We start from the raw sequence: 27,658 nt of genomic DNA, 5'->3' as shown, positions 1-27,658 counted from the left end.
TTACTATAGGTAAAGCTCTTAGAGCATTTGTTATAAGTTAAAAATACATGTTGAATATGAGTTAAGACGAGCTTTAGCATGAACTTGATAAGTATGGACTGAAATCATTGATAGCTAAGGTGGAAAATTACTACTAAAATGCCTAGTTCTGAATCTGTAAGAGCATTTCATGACCAAAGTGAAATTAATTTTCGTAAATTATTTTTTTTGCAAGTTTTTAACGTTTGATTGCTCATTTCAATTCACTGTAAAACATCTATATAAATAAATTTCAAATAATTTCCATCATATACACAACCATTATGTCATATATTACAAGTGAATGTTCGGAATTTTTCTTTCAACCTAAAGTTAATAGTAAAAATATACTTCAATCGTGTAACTGTGCATAAACTATTTACAATTAACTTCAATGTAGTAGGTTTGCATGGTTTCAGGTTTTATTGTGATGATAAGAATAGTTTAGGACTGTGTTCAAAATATCAACTTTTTCTTAATGTATACAAGTTATAAATTAACATTTTGTGGTTATAGTTCGTAGTTTAGGTCGTTGGTATTTCAAAATTGATAACATCTGTTAGTGAATCGATAGACTCATGACTATTATCATATAATAAATTGCAGATGATTAGGGTTATTAAATTTAGACCTTGAACTATTAATTCCAACTGGTATAAATTCGCCCGCAATTCATTCCAGTTTCACTGACTTCAACATGAAGACCTTTCATCATGTGTTCGTGATGTGCGTGGTGGTAAGTTTTGATAATACCTTAGCTAAAGCTTTATATCACTTCTATGTGGCTAATTTTAGTAATCATACAGGGCGGATCGAAGTTAGTGTAAAATATTGTTATGTGCTAAACTACTAAGTATTAGAATGAGTGTGTTTTATCTATAGTGCAGTATTAGTGATAAAATTGCATCAATTTAAGTTTCCATGCCCTCACAGGTGGGCTGTAACAGACAAAATTAGACTTTTAGCGAATTTCCCATATAGGGAATAAGCTATTACCGTAGTACTCATGGTAAGACCTGGACGCGGGACCGATTTTTTTTTTCGTTTTGAGGTCCCTAGAGGCCAAAAACACCATCCGTTCAAATTCATATATATATATATATTTATATATTTATATATATATATATATATGTGTCCGTCAGCATGATAACTCGAGCAAAAATGATCCGATTTTGATGAAATTTGGTACAAACGTGTAAACGTACGGTTATTCGAACGAGTTCGCGATCCAGCATGATCGGACCATGGGAACGGGGGTTTACGGGGGGTTTTATGGGGTAAAAATAGGTTTTTCCCATTTTTGACCCAAAAAACATAAAATTTAGCAATTTCTTTCCAAACCATTTTGTAGAGCTTAAAAAAAAACAAATAATTTAGTATATTGAAGCGTTATTATGCGCCTAATGGTTACGGAGAAAATTCCAAAAATTGTAAATTTAAAATTCCCATGTTATTCTTATGGAGAATAAGTAAACTGTTGTAGTTTGCTTGTTTGTGAACATATTTTGATCAAATTTGGAAAATGTTTTTATTTCTTACTAACTATTCACATTTTACAAAAAAAAACAGTTTTACCCTCCCTGATGCAGCAAACCTAAGTACTTGTTAAACTAATTCTATTTAAATCAAGAATAAATGTTATATTTTTAAGTAGACATTTCAGTGTAAATCCAATCAGTCAAATGGAAATTCGCTTAGTCTGCAGGTTTGCTGCGGCGGGGGTATTTCTTTCTAAAAAAGTATTTGTATTTGTTTAGATAAAATGCCCATTATTGCACTAAAGATTGATTTTATTTCGACAAAATTGTCATTTTTAGAATCCTCATTAAATTTTTAATAATAATAGCACAAAGTCATCGAGATTAAACATCTGATAAGCCCTTATTCTGCAATGAAAGTTAAATACATATGTTGAGTTTTTTTATTATGTTTAGACGTGATTTTTTTAAACACGTCATTAATTTTCACGTAGGTTTTCTATGCTACTCTGAACTATAGAGAGTGTCAAATAGTACTAAAACTTCCCCAATTAATAATTTTTTTAAATAATGTATAAAAACCTACTGCTTCTTTCTTATTTCGTTCTTATATCTAAGACTATCTTTTGAAAACCACAGAACAGCTAACGATGCATTTTCTTTAAAATAAAATGTATTTGATGAAACTATATGGCAATATATTCATTAAAAATTGTGTTTAAATAAGGTTTATTGTAATGTTTGGAATCCTTGTAAAATTCCTCCCTAGAATATTAAGAAAATATCAAGATCTTTATCTATATAAACTTATGTTCTTAATAAAAACTTTAAATTATTGTTTTTAATTTTATTTTTAGAAGAAGATAAATATAGTTTATGGTGTTGGTGCATTTAAACGATGTGCAAATGATTAACTCATTAGATAGGCCTACCGATGTTAGATAACACAACTTATACACAACTTGGATATGTCCATACCTTAAAAAAGGTCACCTTTATGGTGAATTTTGTTAAAACCTTACGTCCACTGAACCTTTTTGTGTGGCTTCATATAACTTGGGTTTATCATTCCCAAGGAATAATGAACAGAAAATTCACAACCAGATAATTAGATTAGGCAGACAGACGTTTATAAAGCTACTGTTGGTGCCACTCACAAAAAAACTTGGCTGTGTATTAAGGAAAATCGTGGAGTTTTTAAAAATAAACTCAAGGAAGTTTTGTGTTGTTCTATTTTACAATCTATAGTTCAGAGTAGCATAGAAATGCATGCGTGAAAGTTAATGATGTTTTTTTTCACGAATTCAAACTTCCATTGCAGGATAAGGGCTTATACAGATGCTTAATCCCAATGTATTTGTAATATTATTATTGGAAGTTTAATTAGGATTCTGAAATAGAGAATGGCGTCGAAATAAAAACAAACTTTATTGCACTAACGGGAATTTTATCTAAGCACATAAAAATATTTTGAAATAATACAATTTTGTCCGTTACTGCCTACCTGTGAGAGCATGGAAGGCTATTAGAGTAAATTGGTGCTATTTGTCACTAATACTTAGTAGTTTAACAAATAACAATGTTTCACTAACTTCTATCCACCCTGTATGCATTTGGAAGTCGTATGTTACAAAGATTATTAACGAAAAACAATACTACCATTTGAAATCTTTGATTATGAATATAAAAAAAAATAAAACAAAATCAGCCCATTTGACAAGTTTGGGACAACTAACTGTACTATTTTTCAATTTAGAGCTTCTAGACCTGCTGTAAAAATATTAGTTATTGGGGGAGCACTAAGACCCTTATAGGTTTAGGTAAGGTGTCTCAAATCGATTTCAAGCCGTTGGTCCTACAATGATGAAATACAACTATTTCCCACTAAATCTACCCCAAAAAATTACGTAAAAATAAATATGTTTAATGTTTTTTTTCTTATACAGCAAAATCGTATATTACGTTACTAGTCCTGAAAATATGTGTTTACCGGGCGAGTGTGGTCGTTCCAATGCGAGACGAAGTCGAATGCGGGATTACTATACGAGTCCGGTAAACACATTTAGGACGAGCGACGTACGATATTTTACGCCATAATAGGCCTACTCTAAGCTAACCGAAAGAAAATCTGTACAAATCCTTATGAATTCCCACCGATTAAAGGACTAACAATCACTACTCATAACTAGAGGTTATGGTTTTGTTTATAACTACTCATTGCCAAATATACTACAGTCAGCAGGTTGGTGTCCAGTAAAAACTCATTACAGTACAGTACTAAGTAATGAAACCCCATTTGATTAAGCTGGCGGCAAACAGCTGTTTTCTGGGCTGAGTGCTTACGTGGGAAGTTAATTAAAACAGTGTAGTAAATAGTTTTATATCATCATTGTAGAACCAACGGTTTGTCTGAAATCTATTTAAAACACCTTAAGTGAACCCCCCTGTTTATTCCGCACGGTATCAGTCCTAAGAAACTAATACGGATACAAGAGTATCAATTAATAGTCAAAGCTAATACGCAAAACCTCATATTTCCTTTCATTGCCAAATACCTTAGTTAATCATGGTAAAATTTAGGCAGTAAACTGATTACAATAAAGTGCTAACATTTTAAAGAAAAAAATTACAATCTTTAATATTAGTATATTAGTTTTCACATGTCAGTTTAATTTTACGGTGGCCACTCAAGTATGCGACTGTTTCAGGTATTTCTAGCATGGGAGGCAGCTGCAGTGGTAAGGCGTTGGTTTGATAGTTTTAGCATAGATTTTTTAATCCACTTTATAATATTGTATAAATATATCATCTTGTTATAAACCACGCTTACAGTTTAAGGATATAATATATTATACCGTGTGTTTAAATTAATTTTTGTAAGCAAAGTACCTTTCCCTGTTGTAATATATTATGATAAATGCATCAAGGCAGCGGCAAAAGAATAATTTAGCTGGTGGGTGCATGGTATTGGAAGACTACGTCACGTCCCTACTACCGACGTTCATACTCAGTCCCTCGTCAAATGAAATATTCAACAAGTTAGTTCGGTTGATGTAAAAGTGCTGTGTTGTTATCATTCAGGTTATGGTATTAGTTCTTAATATTGGTTAAATAAATTTGGCACAGTTGGTATGTAAAGATGACAAACGGGTCGGTGGAGCTAATGAGTGATTTTAATCCTAGGAGATTTATTTTTATCAATCAGCATAGTGGAAAAGGGTTTAAACTATAATCTGCCAAGAAGGAAGTATAAAAGTTCTTTACACTTAATTGATGAATTCCGAATGTGCAACAATTAAAGCTATACCAGATGAAGATGATAATTATTTCTCACGTCATAAAAAGTATAACAAATTGAAGAAACCCCTGAACAATGATTTATTAGCCAATAGCACTGAACTTCTTTAGCTTACCACACTCTGTAAGGGTCTATTTTTTTTTAGTGGGGTAAATTTTCGTCGTTCGTTGCGGCCAGGTGCCGATTGTTGGGGTAGGCAAGCGGTGGCACAAAGCGAGCTAGTGACCTTTGACCCGGTTAATCAGTTCTGCGGTGTCGTGGTGCAACCAATTGTGCAGTGAATGTTGGAGTTTACGTTGGGTAGAGAAGGTTTGCATCTGTTGGACTACAGCAGGAATTAGTGAGTGTCACCGTCCCTAATATCACAAGCGCCGAGTTTGAAGAGATCCTGAAAATAAGGGTGTATATCTACATCGTCTACACCTGCCTCGAGTGGAGCTGTGAAAATATACGTAAAAGAGTTGAAAAGGATCCCAAGTATCAAGTCCTTTCTGGTGGTAGGATCTATGGCTGTGTTACTGCAGCACAAACATAATAATTTAATGTACATATATAAGAATACACCATGAACAGTAACTGGAGTCTCGTCAGCCGAGCTCTTCCTTCAGTTTAAGCACAAAACCAACTTGTCTTAGTTGAAAGCCATCTTAATGTCACGTATTTAAAAGAGAAAAGAAACTTAGAATAATTCTACGCCATTGCAAAAGGCATTGCGGTAGTTTTGGGTCATTTGTGAAAGTTAAAAAATTACCGTTCAAAACGGATCGACTAGAACAAGAATGATGGGTCCCAGATAGTTATTTTAGAAACGTTGAGCGGTCACATTAAATGTAAATAAATGTTAGTCAGTGTTTAAAAAAACCTAGGTTTTGTCACGTGGATCACCTCTGACGCAGCCAGTTAAATGATGTAAGAATCCATAATTAATAGGCCTAGGCAACCATCTCCAGTAAAAACCATGACAGTCAAGTCACCAATTATATCTTCGCCTCAACCGGCTACAAAACCTATAGAACCAACTCCGAGGAGGTCCACGAAAAAATTGTCATTGTCGATTTCTAGCCAGTCAAAGCTGATCACCAGCGTTCAGTGAAGCCTATCACTACAACTTCGTATATCCCACAGAACATAAGTAACAGAAACACAGAAGCCGAAGAAACTTGACTTGTAATAAAATTAGTCCTACACAAATAACATGTTAAGTTCATTTGTTAAGAGTTTTACCTGTTGGTCTAGTAACGATAATTAAAACTGAATTTGATTAATTACAGAGTAAAGGTTTTTAAAAGCTATTTAATTTTAATTAAATGGTTTGGATTGACCTTGTTTCTAGAGCCAAGCTTAGAGGATAAAATTGTTTTTTATTTGCTGTAAATGTTTATTATAAATACATCAAGGAATCAGCAAGAGAGTTGTTTAGTTAGTTTCTTTCATATTTTTACATCCATTATTTCTAGTTTGGACTTTGCTACTTTGTCTGCCAACGTACGATATTTTAGACTGGTGAAAGATATTAAATTAAATAATGGTTATGTGTTTTATTGCTTACAGGAGGAAACTGTTACATTCGATCGAGATGTAAGTTGTTATAACCAGTATGATTAACAAAAAAATCATATTATTAAAATAGCGTTAATATGGTGCGCCCTAGAATGGAACTGCGACAAATATTTAAACATTAAAATTAGTCCTAAGGGCTTTGGAATCTATTATATCTCATTACTCCAACAGAAAATGTTTTATGATCACACAAAAAATCAATGATACATATCAAACTTCTTCAAAATGTAATATTAATATGTTGTTTTACGTTACGAAATTAATTCTGTAATTATACACTCCTCATGGTAAAAATGTTGTAAAAATGTTTACCTTTGAGATAAAGATTTGAAGCTAGGCACCACAGCATTAAATACAACATTAAACAATTAATTGTAATCTACAATCTTTTAAAGATGGACATAATATTAGTGTCTATGATAATAATTCATTTAAATAGTATATAATCCAACTAAAATTTAAATGTGTTTAAATAAAACATATGGATATTATATTTTGTGTTATAATTTCATTGTTAATTGTGTTTTAAAATTATCTTACAACTTTTTCAGGTAACAGTGTTGGGCTCAAACAACCAGATCCAGAAGCTGCATTCTTGGACGGTAAGTCAAATATTTAGGATTTTTCATCTTCATTCATACTCCAACTTGATTTATGGTCCTACTTTCTACTGCGCTAAATTAATAAACTGCATGCCTAAACTCTGCACATAATGTTTACATCATATGTGTAAAACGTAATGCATCACATACGAAACAATATATATATATCCATAAAATATCTGTTATCATTTTGTTAATAAAAAAATCTAATATACAGCCGCATGTGTCTTACACATCAATGTATGTTTGTCATTATTTTGCCTGTCGTATTTTTTGTCCTTTATACGTTACTAAACTGGCCATCCGATTGTAATGAAACTATCGGAAGTTATTCTATACACGCCGAAAAATGCTTCTGTCCACTTTCTCCTTTGGAGTTCCACCCCAGTGGCTCTAGAGTTCCCCATTTTTACCTTATGGGTATTTATATTTAAGAAGAAAAAAATATTATTATTTACAGCTGTTTAAAACTAACCAACAAGTTGGGTTCTATGATCTTCAATGAAATAACAATTTAGGCCTGCTTCCTAGGTTTGCCAACAGATTTCAGCACTACTATTTCGTTTTGTTTTCCCCGTTGCAAAGTACGGGTACAGCAGTAAGACCCAATAAAACCCTTAACTTCATAAAACATTGCATATTTCCTATTCTAAACCTTTACTTTTAGTTCCGGCTGTTACCACTACCCAACTTATAGTAAAATGGTGATAGTTGTCGTTAAAAAGTAATAAAGGGCGAAATTAAAGCAAACACGCGTACTCGCCCGATTCCCAACAAATTTTGATCAAGAACGTTATATGATCATGGCAGCTTATCCAGAGAACATGTCACAAAATTAAGGATTTAATGTTATGTTACTTAATCCTACTTTATATAGCCTATCTAACAAAGTTCAATAACGTTAAGAGACAACTAAACTGTACTATTGGCAAATTTGGGTTAATAACAGTGAAATGAGATAGAAGGGGAATAGTAACTTGGTAAACAACATTACGATTGTGTTCCAGAGAGAGTTATTCGAAGCTTCTGGTAGAAAGTCAGTTATTTTTCAAAAGAAGGAGTTTTCCCATAGTTTGACTTCAGTAGTCGCATATTTAAAATTAGCTTCGGTGATGAGGCTATATAAGAATGGATTCGATTTAATCCTTAATAACTGTTGCTATGCAAAAATATTTTGTAAAAGGGCATGTTGGTCGATAGTGAAGCCACAGCTTCAGCTGGTTCATATTAAAAGTCAAAAATATGTCGGGCGAAGCCGACGGGCAACAGCTAGTATATATTACTTGAAATACTATTGTATTAATATCATAATAAGCAAAATCAAATCAAATCAAATCAAATCAAAATACGTTTATTCCAAAAATTAAACAGTACAATAATAGAACAATACATTACATTGAATTATTCCCCCGGATAGACTGTTAATCTGTAATCGGGGGAAGAGTTCTTGTAAACCATTGTTAGGCAATATACGTAGTATTTAAAATTTGTTTGATACTATTACCTATATCTACTAGAAATTAAAAAAGACAAAGACCTTTATAAATTATATATTTGAAAGGAAACCCCTAATTTGATTTAAACAAATACGAAAGTCTACAGTAATACATTCAAAAAAATAATAAAATGGATCCTACTAAACTAGAAGTTACTGAAAACGGTAACAAAAACATGGTTGAATTCTGCATCAGCCGTGGCGAAAACATCTTTTTCAGCTAATGGAAAATAATTATACTGTGTAAACGGACTGTATCAGCGCCTCTGCAGCCGCCCACCCGATACGCGCGAGCCACTCGCCAATCCTGCGTTTGTAAACAGCAACACTGCTACCCTCCGCATCGATAATCTCTGATATAAACGGATACGGTATAAAACATGTGCTAGATAGAAAGCGTTTTTGTTGGTGAAATTGAGGAATGATCTAGGTAAACAAAAGCCCAACGTTATCCGGTTTTTAGTGGGATAACAATGTGATATGCCTGTAAATATTTGTTGCTTGTTTGACTTAATAAACAGTAAAAGTGATTTAATGAATAGTTGCCTAATATTCAATACTGGAAGTTCAATAAAGAGTTGATCTGTTGGATATCAGAGTGGTTTTTTTTATTAATTATAAAAATTATTTTTTTTTATTGGAGATTTCTGTGATACAAACAAGGGCTCCAGCACAGCGGATGAGACGCCACCCCAAGCCAAATTCCGTACTGGAGCACCGACTGCACGTAGGCGTAGTACACCATCCTCCAGTGATCCACCGCCAACACCTGGCCCAGCTGAGCGAAAGCATAGACCAACCTTCTAAGCCTCTGTTTCACATACCAAACGTGTGGAACCCAGCTTAATTTCTGATCCATGATAACGCCTAAGTACTTATATTGTGACACCCGTTCGACAGTGTCACAGCAGCAGTCCCGTGACAGCGGATCACCACAAGAGTGTAGGTGTAGGAGTCTGGGGCAAGGATCGTTATCACTTTTTAAAAATATGGGAAGGCATTTTGTTTTTGTAACATTTAGTGACAAGGAGTTGTGATCCAACCAATTTTTGATTTCAACCAAATCAGTCGATGCTTGGTCATAGACCACGTCCCACGTACTGCCGGTAGTAGCCACTACTGTGCCGTCAGCAAAGAGGAATAGTTTGCTTCCAGTGTGCACTTTAGATATTTTATTTATGTAAATTAAGAACAACAAAGGTCCAGGATTACTACCCTGGTGTATACAAATTATGCATAACATAGATTTTTAATCAATAATTCAACCGTATTCTCAAGTTTTCGTGAATTTGGAACCTTTGGAGGGCTAAACGATTTGGTATTATTACAGTTTGATAATCCTACTAATGTATGTAAAGTATGGATGTTTGAATATAAATCTGAAGTTTAATCACGTGAAAACTACTGAACCGATTGAGCTGACATACTCACTAGGTACTTAGTCTTGAGAAATACATAGGCATGTTAAAGATATGAAAGTCCTGTAAAGCCATGTCCCACAGGGGTTTAAAGTTTCCATGTTATACTTATACCTAAGTATCTTTATTATTTAAATAATTTGTTGGATTTTTGTGTGCAGCAAATCGACCACTAAATATTTATTTTTATAGGTATATTAGGTATCAATTTAAAGCTCTTATCCTCTAGATGTGCCTTTTGTGGGTTTGGGTGATATCTCCTGAAAGCCCATAGTACTATAGGCTTTTGAGTGTGTGCTGAATTCTGTTCATCAACTGTTACGATTGTGCTACCTCTTGTGATGGTGTGGCTGATAAGATTGATAAACTTCAATTGTGAATTCTAATAATCATTTAATTTATATTTTTCAGATTGAAGTTAAAAAAGTGGAATCAGAAGTGAGTATGAAATTGTATACATTATAATAATTATAATTCTATACAAGGCTCCATCATAGCATTAAAAGTTTGTAAAAAAAAAAAAAAACTTGACACGATACCGGTACTTAAGATTTGCTTTTGTGAAACTAAATCCACGTCAATAAATTATTGAGTTATATCTTTATGGGTAAAGATTTTATGATTACCTCAACATACAGACAAACTTAGGTTTCCTTGACAGATTCTACCTTCGAAATAAACATTTTCCTCAATTTTCCCTATACATATTAAGTCTAAGGAACATTTTGTCTAATTTTAAAAAATTACTATTGATCCTTTTTTTTATTAAAAAAACCCTGTCACATTCCAATTATATACCTATTATCATCAAGACTGGTAGTTGTTATCACAGTTTGGTCATATCGTTATTAAGCATGAAAAAGCACAACAAAAGCAGTTAGTTTTAGTGGGCCAAGTTCAGGATATTCATACCTAAGGTTATCTAACTCCTTTAACTACAGTACAACAGAAGCAGTTAGTTTTGGTGGGCCAAGTCCAGGATGTAGTTACCTAGGTTATCAAACTCCTTTATATCAAATATTAATAATCTTAGTTGACTTAATAAAAGGGTATTTGTTTGTGTTTGAGTCTGTAAAATATATCATGAAATCCAATAGATAAGTAAGTTTGGTATGGTACTTGTAAGCCTGAAAACTTGATTGACAAAAGCCACTACCTCAGGAATACTCATATTTTGCTAGTTGACCCATTTGAAAATTTAAATTTGTTATGACCAACCGTTTGGGCTACCAAGTAGCCATATAGGTTTGACAGAATAGTGGTTTAAACTTAAACGAAATAATTTAAACATTTGTTATAAACGAGCCATTCCCAACATTACGAACTACAAAATACGGAACTATGGGAAAACATTCAGTAATGGCGGTTGAAAAAAGACTATAGATGGGTAATTTTAGCCCAAAGAAACCTCCAAGATATAACAAATTCTAACAAAAGGGTTTCCCAAAGGTTTTTGGTAGTAACAGGTGTAGTATGTGCCATAAAGATTTCTACCAAAATCGGACAACCGGAAGTCGGTTTTTCATGGCCGCCGCGAGGCTTTTAAATCTACCAGATGACTGCAATTTCGTCGATTTATAGTTTAGGAGTGATCAGTTTCCACGGAAATTAGTAAAAAAAATTTAAACTATACAGGTATTTCCAGCATTGAATATGAAAACCAGGCAGACAACGTAATCCAATGAGGGATTTTCGGGGTGCTATGTAATACAAAAATTAGGTTTTTCCCTCAAGTATAAGTTTTTCAAATATTTTGCACAAAGTTCATTTTAATTTCAAATTTATTTGTTCACCATTATATTCAGCAAGAAAAAACTAACAATTAATATGTTGGGTCTTTGTTCTGCGTCAATTTGTTTCGGAGATATTAAAAGTAATAACTAGAGTATGTTTTCTTTCCAAGATAAACTCAATGTTAATCTTATGGAGAATAAGCATAAATATCACTATTGATTTTCGGTAAACATATATGGACAAGACTTTCTTTATGCTTCATATTTTCAGTTTTAATATGTTTCTACTAAACATTCCTATTTTGCCAGTTGCCATGGCAGCAAACCTATTATTCGGTTCATCTATGTTAATCTTAAGGAGGATAAGCAAAAATCAATAGCTTATTATTGATTTCTTTTTTCAAATTTTTATATCAATTACAATTTAGTATTTTGATTTATTTTATTATTATTTTTGGTTTTTTTTTTGTAGTTGTTAAGAAAATGCAGTTGTTGTGTAAATTTGAGGTCCTCATGGCGGCCATCTTGGAAAACCCCATACTTCTGGTTGTCCGATTTTGGTACAATTCTTTTCTGGTACCAACTACACCTGTTACTACCAAAAACCGTTGAAAACCCTTTTTGTTAGAATTTGTTCTATCTTTGAGGTTTTTTAGGCTAAACCTACCCGTCTACAAAGGAATAGCATGACAATTTTTCAGAAATAAGCGTTGACTTATAGAGGGATTTGATGAAATTATCCCTATGGTTTGTGCAAACTTAAAATTATAAAAATATTTTAAGTGCAGGGGATTTTAATAGCTGTAACAATTCATTATTTTCACTGTTATTTATTATAGAAAAATTTAAATTTTCACCATATGTTTTTCATTTTATCTAAATGTCAATCCCTTTTCAAACCATGTATAATAATTGTCCATGCAAACCAATAGGTAATCAATGTAATACAATATAATATAGACAATTTTCATATAACCTAATTTCATGTAAATGTATAATAGCCTATAATTTTTGTAACAAAATTGCTTCAAATTCAATACAATTTTATTTAAATAACTTTTCAAAATTCAAATATAGCTCTATAGCAAATTAAAATTGTTATAGTATATGTGTGAACAGTGGCCTACAATTCTCTGTGATTAAGTCAGCATTGACATATGTGAGTGCAACAATGCATCAAACCTGCATTACTTTCAAGAGAGCTGAGCTAGTATGAAGATGTAAATTGGATACTACATATTTTAATATCAAAATCTATAAAAAAAGTGCCTATATTTGAACCTAAACTTTTGAAGTTCGATTAAAGAAGAACCATCCTTGTTAAGAACATTAATAATTATTACATCAAGAAATTTACCGTGAAGAAGACATCAGTTTTTGGTGAGGTCACTCCAGTAGACATTTTCTATCCTTGGAAGCCATTAAAACATTTTAGGCCTAACTTTTGAACATTTGTACCAGAATTTAAAAGTCAAGAAACACTAATCAAGCCATTAATTAAACCAATCTGAAAATAATTTGAACCTATTTTATATTTCAAAAACAAAATTTTTATTAGGCTATATAAAATCACAAGATTAAATTCAAATGCCACTCGATCACCCCACCTGAGATAAAGATCCATGAAATAAATTATAACACCTGAACCTTTAAAACTATTGTAATAGGCTTAGCCTAAAGCTTTCATTATTAAAATCATTCCCCACTCATTGTAAACTTTATTGTGAACCCCTTATTTTCTTTTACCATCAATTTTGTATTTTAATTAAATAAATTTAAGTTTCGATACTGTACATGGAGTTTCCATTGTATTCTTAACTTTAAGGTTGATTACATAGCAATAAATCATTCATTCAGCATAAAATCAATGATAGAGCAGATGCTTATTTTTTACAATTAACAGAACAATATCTTAAAATTTTCTTTCACAAAATATACACGATAAAAACTTAAGAGATATATTTAAAAAATAATACAATTTATAATATTTTATTTATTCATCCTGTTTGTAGAAAGTAAAAAGTGATTTACATGTTTCAATGACTACAGGTGAGAAAAAAAGCACACATAACAATGGTTCAAATATGTTTATCTCAATTTTTTTTTATTTTGACATTGCAGGGCTAATATTATTAGCCAAATTATTATTAATATTATTGCCACCTATTGAAAAAAGCCTAAATCAAAATTCATGGTTTGTAATAAAAAAAACGTTTTCATAACTATTAAACATATTATTCACTACCAATTAAGGATCGTTCCCTGGTACAGTAATACTTGCAAATAATTGCTTGGAACACACACAGTACTTCAAGATTCATTCATTTCTTTGGTTGAAGATTAGTTCAACATTTTTATGATTGTGTTTTAGTCTGACTATGTATCCAGGCGTACAGATAACGAAGGCAAAAAACTTGCTATTTTCTTCTTCAACAATGATAAAGACGCATTAAAAGGTGATGACGAAAAATTCAAGGTAAGTAATTGACTTATAGTTTTAAAAGTTTGGAATATTTGAGATATTTCTTTTATTTAAATTGAGTGTTAGATGGTCTTTCTACATTGGTACCTAAAAATTTTAATATCGGTTCAAACCTTCCAGGCTTTCTACGGATAATTTAAAGTTTGTGAAAAAATAAATAATGTCACTGCAGATTCAAAACATAATGGTTGTGATTATTTTATAGAGCCAATAATTTTTCAAGTTTTTATAGTTTATTATAATAGTGTGTGACGGAACTACAGTTTTGAATTATAGGTAAAGCATCTTTAGGCAAGTGAACTTATAAACTTTTAAAAGATATTTCACAACTAAAAGAACTTATAAATAATTTATAAATAAAAAACTTTTTTTAAAACAAACGGTTTTAAACGCACTAAAAAGTAGAAAATAATGAATAAATATGTAGAAAATATAAATACTTGTAAGATTTAAAACTAAAAACGTGGGGTGCATGCAATAGATAATTTACAATTAACTACACCTATTGAACTAATGTATTATTGTCAATTGCTTGCACGTTGCACTCTACGTTTTTCGTTTTAAATCTTACAAGTATTTATACTTTTCACATATTTATTCATTATTTTCTACTTTTTAGTGCGTTTAAAAACGTTTTGTTTTAACAAAGTTGTTTATTTATAAATTATTTTCTACTTTTTAATTTTCTTATGTGTTTGGATGTTAAATCTATTTCAAGCATCTATATCAGATTATGACAGAGGCATGTAAGAAATCTAAGGTTTTTTTTGTTTCTTTTCTTATAATTATGTATTAGATTGAATGTATGGCCTACCTACCAACAATAAATATATCAATTTATTTAATTTATTGTTTACTTTATAGAATAGTAAATAAATAACAATTTACATGATTAACAAACACCTTTATATCTGCAATCAGATTGTTTATCTTTATTTTGAAATGTTTGTTTGTATAAAGAATCTCTTGGGAGCATAACCTGTACCTCTTAACCTCTGCTCTTCGAAATGTCAAATTTAAGTATTTACAGCTGACTTAAACTAATTGATATATTTACATTCTTTCAAAATGTAAACATGGAAAATTTGGTAGCCCATGGGGCGTAGCCCAAGGGAAGTATGAAAATTAAATTATATAATATTGCATTGTCATCCATTTGTGAGCTATGTTTCAAATTTCAAGTCTCTAGCTCATCGGGAAGTATCAAAATTTGTGAGAAAGCGAGTTAACAAAAACAAGCTCATGGGGCGTAGCCCAAGGGAAATATGGAAATTAAATGATATTATATTGCATTGTCTTCCATTTGTGGGCTATGTTTCAAGTTTCAAGTCTCTAGCTCATCGAGAAGTTAGTATAAAATTGATTGCAAAATTTGTACCGGACAAGAAAGCGAGCTAATAAAAACGTTTTAATAAAAAATACTCACATTTCTCCAAACCAAAAACACATGTTTTGCCTTTCTACGGGTAATTTCAAATCTGTTGAAAATAAAATAAAAATACAAATCAAGCAATACAATCCTTGGATATTTTTTTTAGTTGACTGCATTGTTTGATTGCCAATCCTAAATGAGATTCACCCTACTTGTAAAGGGTCCTTTACAATTATTGGCTTACAGTATTGGTAGATATCTTGAAAGCCTAACAGTATAGCACCAATAATTTGCCACCTTTTTTATTTTTTGTTGATTATCATAGATTGTCACAGTTATGTGTTACTAGTATACATGTTGCTCCAATTCGAGCAATTGCAAAGTATTACAGGAGTTATTTGAAAACTAATAACACTCACTGTAATAACGTCAGTTATATTTGCCTGAGGAAATGCAGAGTTAAAAGGCCAATTGTTGTTCGGATGTTTTTTTTTTAATTGAATCATTAATGAAAGTTTTAGTAAAGGTTTATTGTATGTAGTCATATTCTTCTAAAATCACTTGGCTTTTATGAAAACATTTATTTAACGTACTTGGTGTACCAGTTCATTTAGCCTAAGGAGTTTCCTCTATATTATATCACAAAGTTTATCGATGTTTCCTACTAAAATTGGTAGCACTTCGGCTAACATCCTCGTTAATCTTTTATAAGAATATTCATCTTGTCTCATGCGTTTTTCATTATAAAGGCCAAGAACGAAACTGATTATTTAAAACATTATCCCCATTTCTTCTACTTGGTGGCGTTCTATGACTTTTCTACGTTTCAATAGTTTACATACCGGTTCTTTTAAGGATTGCTCAATATAACAGTACTGTGTCAATTATTTTATCTTATTTGGTGAAATCTATCTTATATACCTACTAAAAAACTTTTGCAAAACTTATTACAGCTAGCCTGACCTTACTACTGGGCTGAATTACACGCGGTTGGTACCAAATGAATGATATTTACCTGTAGATGTGCAGAGTCCCTTTATAAATTAAAATAAGCTCACAAATAAGCACGAAAAATGAATTTGAAATTTTGAAAAAAAAAATAACATGGGTCTTATGGGTTGCCATGGTGATGACGAAATAACAAAATATCAACATAAAATCAAAACAAATGGAAGACATTCCAGTCACATGTTTTATTTACAGTGTGGGGGGTGAAAATAGAGAAGTTTGCACAATACATACTTTTGGTAGATTTTTCGACCACGGGGCGTGCTCTCGTACTTATTTAATACGCAAGCAGGTTTTTTGTGACAATTACTCCTCCGAAACTACTGAACCGATTGACATTTTGTTGGTGTCATGGGAAAGAGCGTAACGTGAAGTTGTGCAGGAAACTTTCTTTTTATGGAAATAATTAGAGAGTGAGGTCCTGGGGCCCTTTAAAGTTTCGCATTTCTCCATAAGATTAATATGGGAAACAAACATTGTTATGAAACTCCAGCTGTTGTCAGAAATTAAAAGTCAGAAGAAAAACATATGTTATTTACAGGAAATGTTTATTACTGTATATCGAACTGTTATGTAAATCTTGAGTACTTCTATTAGTTACGTAATATTTAAACTGATTGGAAATTATGACTGTTATTCGTTTTGAAATAACTCTTGTACTTTGCGATTGCTTGAATTCGAGCAACACGTACACTACTAAATCCAATTGTCCAAGCTTTTTTATTTTTAGCGAATTTCCCATTTAGGGAATAAGCTATTACCGTAGTACTCATGGTAAGACCCGGACGCGGGACCGATTTTTTTTTTTTTTTTTTTTGAATTCCCTAGAGGCCAAAAACGCCATCCGTTCAAATTCATATATATATATATATATATATATTTATATATATATATATATATTTATATATATATATTTATATATATAAATATTTATATATATATATATTTATATATATATATTTATATATATATGTGTCCGTCAGCACAATAACTCGAGCAAAAATGATCCTATTTTGATGAAATTTGGTACAAACGTGTAAACGTACGTTTATTCGAACGAGTTCGCGATCCAGCATGATCGGACCATGGGAACGGGGGTTTACGGGGGGTTTTATGGGGTAAAAATAGGTTTTTCCCATTTTTGACCCAAAAAACATAAAATTTAGCAATTTTTTTCCAAACCATTTTGTAGAGCTTAAAAAAACAAATAATTTAGTATATTGAAGCGTTATTATGCGCCTAATGGTTACGGAGAAAATTCAAAAAAATTGTAAATTTAAAATTCCCATGTTATTCTTATGGAGAATAAGTAAACTGTTGTAGTTTGCTTGTTTGTGAACATATTTTGATCAAATTTGGAAAATGTTTTTATTTCTTACTAACTATTCACATTTTACAAAAAAAAACAGTTTTACCCTCCTTGATGCAGCAAACCTAAGTACTTGTTAAACTAATTCTATTTAAATCAAGAATAAATGTTATATTTTTAAGTAGACATTTCAGTGTAAATCCAATCAGTCAAATGGAAATTCGCTTAGTCTGCAGGTTTGCTGCGGCGGGGGTATTTTATTATAATATGTACGCTAAGCCAAATTCAAATAGTAAATATTTAGTTTCAACCAACTCAGTGTTTATACATGCTTTTCCTTAGAATTGCAAAAATAAATATTAACAGCAACTAAATTATCCAGCTGATCATGTTGTAAAGAAATATGTTCTTCATAAGAATAATATGGGAACCTTAAAAACCACTGTCGGTTTGCAAATCTACGTGACACATTCTTTCCAATGAGACGTAAATGGTCGAGATCGGTTAAGAAATGACGGTGGAGTTCAAAGGACAAATTTCGTGTTGACGTATTAATTATATTGATTTGTGTTGGATTCTTAAGGGCTCCAATGAACGTGTTAATGTCGTCAAAAATGCAAAGAAATATTACTCGTCACTTTTTCAGTATGTAGTGAAAGTCGCCGCGTCTACCATCCTAGGTTGCTAAGAATATCTTTGGCTGCCTAAGGGTTGGAAGGTTCATTTATTTCATATATATTATATTCCACATTAAACATGAATATTAGCTTTTTTTAATTTAAAACCGAAAGTCCAGACATTGTAGCGTACTTATCTAAGTAAAGCAATTTTATGATTTTTATAGGTTCTAGCTGCGAAGGAGTTCGCAAGAAATGAAGTTAGAAACGGTGTTTACTTAATTGTTCCCAATGATGTGCTTACTGAAAATTTTAGAAAAAAACACAACATACGATTTACGAATTATCTTTGGTTTGACTTGGAAGATAAGGTGAGTATGTATTTATTTATTTATTTGTATACGCCAAACACCATTTTACATTTCACATTGCAATTATATACAGATGGCCAAAAAAAGATGACGTAATAATACATGCGTGTGACCATTACAGCTATCTACTACCACAGTTAATTAACAAAACAAAGTTGAGAAAATAAATATATTATAAATATCACAGCAAGTGGCAATAAAGACTAGTTAACATGCAGGAACAATAATACAATAAATATTAACGAAGTAGAGACTAACAATAAGCAAACCCAAAATTATAAAACACTACAAATAAATACATATTATGGTAGCAAATTTACAGAAGAGAACAATGTGCAAAAGGTACGGTAAACTCTGAAGAAAATTAAAAAAACTCAACAATAAAGGTAACAACAAGATAGACCATAAATATGAAAAAGTAATGCACAGAAGTGAGGGGAGTCGACACTAGTAGAACCCCTCATATCCGGCCTTGGTTTTACCGGTCCTCTGTTTATCCGGCCCCTTCCAGGAAGCCAATAAGAAAATGTTTTTCTCGCATCTTACAGACATTTAGATGCAAGCACTAGTCTTTGCGTTTACTCAAGTCATAAAATGAATTGTTCTCACTATTTATCTGTTTGTTTATAATTTATTTACTGTGTCACTATACTCAGTTGAGCTAGTAGGCCTAACCTCTGAACAGTTGGTTGATTATTTTCCAAAGTGGGGTTAGAACAGTACAGTACCGTACCGGTACATTAATTTTTGTATCTCACTAAGTGGATAAGAAAGTTGAGTAACTTATAAATGCATGTACCATTTAAGTCCTAATGATCTTTAAGTCCAATTCATTGTCATTTTACCTCCATTATTGTTTAATATTTTGTGTAGGCCTACCTGGAATCATAGTATTTGTACTATCATTACTTAACGACTTTAGCTTACAAATAATTTTTTTTTAGTTATAAACATGTTTATTCTTCTAAAAATAATCCCAGAACAGATTTGAATGATACTTTTGACTGCATATATTGATTAGATAATATTATTAGATCAATGGTCATTTTCATAGTAGATTGGTTTATCCGGCCAAATCGTTATCCGGCCAGGGGCTTGGTCCCGTGGTGGCTGGATATGAGGGGTTCTACTTACCACACACCCTTGCACAGAAACATGCACTCACTGGCTCGGAAGTGAGGGGAGTCGACGGCCCCAACACTACACTCCTAACGAAATGCTAATAAAAAAAAAATCAAACATGCACATGCTCCTCTGACGAGTAGAAGTTGGTTAGCTCTTTCCTAAGACGATTCTCGGAGAACTGAATCAGGTCGATGTACTGGATCTAGTATTGGATTTAGTACACTGTAAATAGTACCATGTTAGAGCCTTCTAGAAAAATTAATTGGATCAACATTTAGTTTCATAAATTTAAATGCATATTTAGGCTGAACAAAGATGGTATGGCATATTCCTTAGTTGTACGTAGATTAAAACATGTAATTTCCGGTTAACAGCTATTTGTTATAAATCCTTCCCTTGCCGTTTAAGTAAATTTTTCTCCAAGAAAAGGTTTTATTACCCTGCATCTGGCATTACTTAATAAGCAAAAAAACTTCGTACATTCCAGCCTAATAGACAACACAAATACTGGTTACGTTCCATTCTATTAAGCGGAGCGAGCATTTCGTCATACGCAAACTCCTTCTAGACGGCTGAGCAATCATTTTCAAAGTTAATAAAGACCATATCAGTGAGTGCCATTACCTTTACGGTGCTAACAAATAAGTATAGTGTTATATTAGTGGTCTCAAAGTGTCATTGTGAACATCATGGAAGAATCAATTGACACCTAAGATCAGCTGCTGTTGACTTAAATGCAGTACTCTGGAAACAGCGGATGGAATTATCGTAACGGTTGATCACGGATAATAGAATAGAAACGGAATGATCCGTAAACATAAACAAATTACGTCACTGCCTCGAACCTTATACTCACCTTGGCTCGCTGGGGCCCCAGACCCTCGTTTAGGGGGGGTGGGGAGCCACCCTTCCCCCCTATTTCCTCATGTATGCTCATTCTCCAATAGAGTTAAGAGTTTTGTCCGAAATGCGTAAAAACAACCGTTTTTTGTTTATCCCCCATTTTAAATTTTGTTTAGTTTTAGATTTAAGTTAAACTATTACTGTCACGTAACTGGCTCAAATAATGATTGGAAATTGTTTTACAGTACAAAGTCGTCGATGTTACCGACAAAGTAAGTATACCCATCCCAACATAATGGACTTAATAACCTGCTTACTTTGTATATAATAAGTTTCTCAACTAATACAATAGTTTTAATAAAACCTGGCCAAGCAATAGTTTGCTCATGTAATAAACTATGTTTAATAACCTATAAGTATATGTATATATTTAATTTCTCAACAAGTAAACTATGTTTATTTATCTGACAAACTAAGTAAAAAATACAGGGTGAGGCAATGAAAGCGCCCCAATTAATTAATAGTACAAATTCAATACTATTTACCGTATACATATAAATAGCACATCAAAACACAGCTTGTTTTTAGCAGTTTTAACTCAACAAAGTCATTTTTCCATTTCTTGAAAACAAAATCCTTTGAGTGACGTCCTTACTTTACATTTCTTTTCAGTCACTTGAAAATGCCATTGAATACTCCTTCCAACATTTCTTCAGGAATCACTTTAGTTTTTTGGAAATTCAAGAAAATATCTAGGGTAACTTTAAAAGCCCTTAAATTTCAAAGAGTTTATAGGGAGAACCCCCAAAGAAAGCAAAGAGCCAACGTCAAGCTTTCAACAACGAAAACATTTTGGCAAACCTCTTTGGACTTTGAGTTACTGCGACTCACACTCTTTCAACATTTGCTGGTGTACAAAGAGTTTTGTGGCACCCACAGATTATTTTTATGGTTTAAGCTATTAGTCTAAATAATTTTATCCAGTTTCTTATTGATTTCCAATCTTGAACAGAGCCATAATTGACCAAGTATGGAATGTGGTCCAAACAATCTCTGGGTGTTTGAACAAGAATCACTATTTTAAAAGTAGGCTCCTCTCCTACATCAAAATCACAGTGTTGCAAGCCTCAGGCACAATGTTAAAATTGCATAGTTTGATTGATGTTGTAAGCACAGCTGTTTATTCATTGTTGCTTTACTTATAATGTGACAACGAAAGAAAATCGGGGTATCGGGGTGTTCTCACTGCCTCGCCATGTAGTTTTCTTAAAGAATAAAATATTTCTTTTACTTCCTAGGGAGTGAAAAACCTTATTAGCCCCTAGGGAGTAAGTCAGCCGTTGTAAACAGTTATTAACTGTAAGCTATAGCTGTCGTAGTCGTAAGCAATCACAAGTATCGAATTATTTATCGATTGATCAAATTGATTGTAGTTTAAAGCTATAATTGACTATTGGAAACTGATGAAGACCAAAAGGTCTACTTTAGTATCCAACATAGATCCATATCCATATAGATAAGAATACTATAATCTATATGGACCAACTGTCACCATTTTTATGAAAAAGAACATTGTTGTGTGAGCCAGTCAAATAATTCGCTAGTGCAAAGAATTTTATTTTCTACCTTATATTTTGTTGATGGCACATTTGATGGGCCTTAAGAGTTCCTAAAGCTCACACAAGGCATTTTACCATTTTACTTGGTAAAAATGTTCTTTAACTCGACAAACATGAGTAATTTAGATCAGCGCAATCTGTTGGTACATAACTTTGAAATTTTTCTAAAACATTTTGTAAGCGATTAGAAACTAATTATTTAGTATATTGGAGCATTTTTATACGCTTTGTGGTTAAGGGGACAATACAAAACCCTGTCGGCCTGAATTTATAATTACCATGTTATTATCATTGAGAATATGTGAACTGTTGTAGTTTGCTTGTATATAAACTTATTCTGATAAAAATATGAACATTGATTTTTATTTTATAAATTTCAAAAAGTCATGTTTTTGCATTCCTTGTTTTTACATCTATATCTGTATTTATATCTGTTGCTGTGTTGCAGCAACACTATTTACTCTTTAAACTTATGTTTTTGGTGAAAATCCTATCAGGCAAATGGACAATGACTCAGTCTGCAGGATTGCTGCGTCAAGGGCATTTTTATATTTGTTCATCGATAAGAAATATAATCATACAATTAAATTATAAACATATGCAATATAAGATAAATAAGATTTCCCCAATGAATGTCTTAGACTCCGCGTTATAACACTACGGCATACTACAGGGTTCGTAGTTAATACAATATTACGCAGACTGAACTGTATACATAGAACACTTCGATTGTATTAACCAAAGTTTTAATAACATGATTACTTGAGATTATTTTAGATATTTGGGGTTTTAGGCTTCATATGACGCAAGGCATAACGAGTACGAAGGCAGAAGTATTTACACTTTGTTTCACGACTACCAGCCGGACTGTGTGACAGAGAGCGGCAAGAACTGCCTTGAGTGGAGAAAAGAAGATACCATGGTGAGTAACCTATCCATAAAGAAGAGGTGGTGTCTGTCTGTTGTCTGTGTGTGTGTGTGTCTGTGTGTGTATGAGCTAAACTAAAAAACTACTGAACCCACTGGTCTCAAATTGGACACAAATAATGCTACAGCTCCGAGGATTCATATAGAACTATTCCCGCTTCGATTTTGACCTAGGACTCTTCCCCGTGGGATTTCAAAGTTCTGAGGCGAGAGTTTTAAAAGTAAATATTGGTTGGTCTTAATTATAACAAAGAACAAACCCACAAAGTTTAAATGTATACAAGCAGACCTGACAAATAAACTTTGATTTCACAATTTCCGCACAGCTTGTTCAAACATATTAAATAGGGTAAGGTTCATTTGTCCGAGTTTTCCGTTGTCCGAATTTGTTAAAAATTAAAAAATATTAGAAAAATCAGTCGTCTGAGTTTTCATTTGTCCGAGGTTTGATAAATAACTAGTAATATTTAAATAAATCAACTATCCGATTTTTAATTTGTCCGAGGTCTGTATAAATAATAATAATCTTTGGTTAAATTAACTGTCCAAGCATTCATTTGTCCGAGTCCGAGGTTTTAAATTATTAAAAAAAAATGTTGAATATCAACTGTCCGAGTTTTCAACTGTCCGAGTATATCGTCATCATCAAAAGTTCCTAGCGTCTCTGGATCCTGATCAAAAACCGATAAGAACCTCTTCTGCAAAGGAGTCGGGAATTGTGGGCTCACGTCAACTTAAGAAAAATTTTAAAATTAATTTTATAATTTTTAATTATACAGTTAAACTGTCATAACCTAACCTAACCAACCAAACTTGCTGATAATATAAAAAAGTGATAAGATAAAAATCGAATGAAGGTTTACTAATTAATAAAATAGTCCTGTTCATAAAAATAAAAATCCCCCACTCCTTCGCAGAAGAGGTTCTCATCGGTTTCTGACGAGGACCCTGTGACGCTGGTATTACTTTTGACACTGACTATACTCGCACAGTTGATTTCTCAACATTTTTAAAAATAATTTAAAACCTCGGACGAATGAAAACTCGGACAACTGATATTTTAATATAATTGAATAAACTCGGACAAATTAAAACTCGGGCAGTTGATTTATTTAAATATTATTATAGTTATTTATCAAACTTTAGACAAATTAAAACTCAGACAACTGAAAACTCAGACAAATGATGTGGGCGCGAATATCAAAACAGAAAGGGTATGGATCATAAACATAAAAAAATTATGTCACTCGCCCGAATGTAAACATTATTTAACATTACTGGAATGAAACTGTCAAACCATGATAATGTAATTAGTAAAATATTCTTTCAGTTACGTCATTTGGTTATGTTTATGATCTATACTGAGTATGTTCTAAAACTTGTGAAATGCTGTAATAATATTTTACAGGAAATAATCAATAAAAAAAAATGTAATCATGGGTATAGTAAATAATTAAGATTTTATAATCATTGCCATCTCAACCTAGGCTCTTATCCTGAGTTTATTGAGAATTCTTTTTAGATATATTTTTGTGTAAATAGTAATAAAAACCCCTGTCGCAGCAAACCTGCAGACTAAGCGAATTTCCATTTGCCTGATTATAATTTCACTAAAGTATGTTAGAAGATTACACTACTGGCAGGTTTAGAACTATTATGATATCTTTTCGTTTACATTCAAACCATTGAACATGTTATTTGATAATACATAAAATGTATAATTGATTTATATCGTAGGTAGCCTAAATAAGCGTTCCCAGTCTGGGTTAACAAAAACGTACTATTATCAAGTTAAGTAATACAGTCCAATTTCTTTATAAATTAAATGGTAAGTTTGAAACCATTTTTAAGGTATTTTCAAACCACCAACATTGTCTCTTTTGCATACTGACCCCGTTGCAAGGCACGGGTATAGCTGCTAGTTAATTTATAAATGCTTTGAATATTAAAAGTAGGTAAGTTATATGCACAACTAACATGTTGGAGCTCAAACTAATTACGGATTACGAAACGAAACGACTGATTGGTTCTTTGATATATATAGAAACACACTTAAAAAGCCTTTTAGAAAAGTTTAATCAAAAGTATAGCTTTGCACATTAAACCACAGCATATTTTTTGACACCTCAAATGTTAAAACTAATCATTCTTAAGGGAAGAGTCGAGTTCACAGCGGCCAAGGACGTTGTATAAATAAAAATATTGGTTATGACGTCAAAGTGTCGTTCGTTTGTATTCATCCAAACTACATAATAAACTAAATGTTGTTATAACATGTTATTTTATTTGATCGAAATTCCAATCTAGCAATGGAAACTCGCTTAGGCTGCAGGTTTGGTAAGGTGGGGTTATTTAGTTGTTGCAACAAATTAGTACATTTATCTAAAATATTACATTATCATGACTGAATGTTTTGCTATAAAGGTTAATTTACCATGGTATTAAAAACGGTTATTATGTGTTGACTAGCTTTGGATAAAAAACAAGTACAACACTATGTGTGTTCGGACCGTTCTGCTCGTAGTTCATGTGGATGTCGTTCGCCCTGATGCAATAGGGAAGCTCTGTCCAAAACTTGGACAGCCATTGGAGTACCCTGCATTGTACCACGAAAAAAACTCAAGGGTACGTTTGAAAAATCTAAAATATTATTTTGAAGTCGAAAATATTTACAATTAATATTGAGCTCACAATGAGTTTCTTTTCTTCCATAACAAGCTTTGACAGTAATTAATTACCAAATTATATAATGTTAAAACCCTACGACAAATTAAACAGAATATTATTGTAGATCAATATTATTTTGTGTTTGGGAAACAACTTAACTATACTCTGTTCACAGTATTTAGATGGTTTGAGGGGTTACCCAACCACTTGTTTTGTATTTAATGTATGTGCTTAATCAGCTGTTGAGCTATTGTTTTAAAGGTATGGGTCAAGTGGAGGGGATAGATTCCTTCCCCTGAAACCGCATAAATATTGTGAACTATAAATATAAATTAATAATTTACGTAAGTGATGTACCGGTATCTAATGAAGCGGCATATCATTATTGTTTTATTTGTTGGTACTCTCTCATATTCCTTGTTTTTTATTTACATGCTCAAATTAAGCTGTTGATTCCTAAATACCATTTTTTTAATTACAAATATATGTTTAATTCCAGACTAATGTTAAAGCGATGCACTTTTAACCCATTAGCTTATATGCTTTATGAGAAACAGACATGGTAAAAACGATCCATTATTTCTTAAATTTAAATTAAATACCGTATCCAATATTACGCAACAATGTTATGATTGTTTAAGTTAGATTAGGTTTACAATATAATACATAAAGGCTTACAAATAAGATTAGGTTTACAATATAATACATATAGGCTTACAAATAAGATTAGGTTTACAATATAATACATAAAGGCTTACAAATAAGATTAGGTTTACAATATAATACATAAAGGCTTACAAATAAGATTAGGTTTACAATATAATACATATAGGCTTACAAATAAGATTAGGTTTACAATATAATACATATAGGCTTACAAATAAGATTAGGTTTACAATATAATACATATAGGCTTACAAATAAGATTAGGTTAACACAATTTTCTATTTCTCAATGTGTCTATACATAGTTTATAATGTTATTTCCTCGTCAGGGGAAAGATGTCTCCTTGGTGAATATCAATAAAGATGTAGATGTGAAAGAATTATATTACATAATACAATGCACACAAGTGATTCAACCTATCTAAATAAAACGTATGGATATGGGTCATCCAAACATGTTCGACTTTGGTTTCGGCTAGTACACACCGGCCCGCTGGCTTTTACTAGCCGCTAGTTCTGGGTCAGACTAGGCTGCTTGCTGGCAATATTACCAGCGGCTAGTTAGTGCCCCTAGCGGCTGCTAAACAGCCAAGTGTGGCCGAGGCTTTAGGGCAATAACAATGACAATAGTCCCAAGCTACCAGCAAGCTGGTCACCACACCATAGATAGGTTATTGATCCTGTATACGTGTAGAATTTTTGCCTTAATTTTTACTCAATCAATTAATTTTTGCTGCACTTGGGTTTGCAAGCAAGCTTACTATGATCGTATTTGAAGGGAATACAATAACAATGTACTGGATGGATGATGAAAAATCTATACTATTCACTTAAATACATTTTTGTGGATTGACAATAACAAATTTATTTGCTACATTTCAGTTGATCGATATAACAGGAAAATTCAGTGGAAAATTCAATGGAAAAAATGCAGATTATAAGGCGAGGGATTCGTGCTTTGACAGAAATACTAGTATGAACTAAAAGCAAGAGTTACTAGCAAGAAAACTGCCAGTGTGTCAGAAATGAAATAAAGAATTTGATTTCCAAA

General features: G+C 32.2%; 1 protein-coding gene across 2 annotated transcripts; it reads left to right on the top strand.

Moving 5' to 3' along the window:
* Positions 1-685: 685 nt before the first annotated feature.
* LOC128993935 (uncharacterized) lies at positions 686-27,658 on the top strand. 2 transcript variants are annotated; one of them, XM_054418065.1, is made up of 11 exons: positions 686-754; positions 4,205-4,234; positions 6,346-6,372; positions 6,906-6,956; positions 10,281-10,307; positions 13,974-14,078; positions 18,618-18,761; positions 20,975-21,001; positions 23,142-23,270; positions 25,745-25,900; positions 27,490-27,658. In XM_054418065.1, the coding sequence occupies exons 1-11, from the start codon at positions 716-718 to the stop codon at positions 27,589-27,591; spliced, it is 837 nt and encodes a 278-aa protein (XP_054274040.1). In that variant the 5' UTR covers positions 686-715; the 3' UTR covers positions 27,592-27,658. The 2 variants fall into 2 exon arrangements, with proteins under 2 accessions (XP_054274040.1, XP_054274042.1); XM_054418067.1 differs by lacking the exon at positions 20,975-21,001.

This window comes from Macrosteles quadrilineatus, unplaced genomic scaffold, assembly GCF_028750875.1.
Source record: "Macrosteles quadrilineatus isolate MER2022 unplaced genomic scaffold, UCM_ALF_1.0 Scaffold_5__1_contigs__length_97177068, whole genome shotgun sequence".
In the NCBI taxonomy this organism is placed as follows: Eukaryota; Metazoa; Arthropoda; class Insecta; order Hemiptera; family Cicadellidae; genus Macrosteles; species Macrosteles quadrilineatus.
Note: the sequence above shows the minus strand (reverse complement) of the source record. Positions and strands in the feature narration are given on the sequence as shown.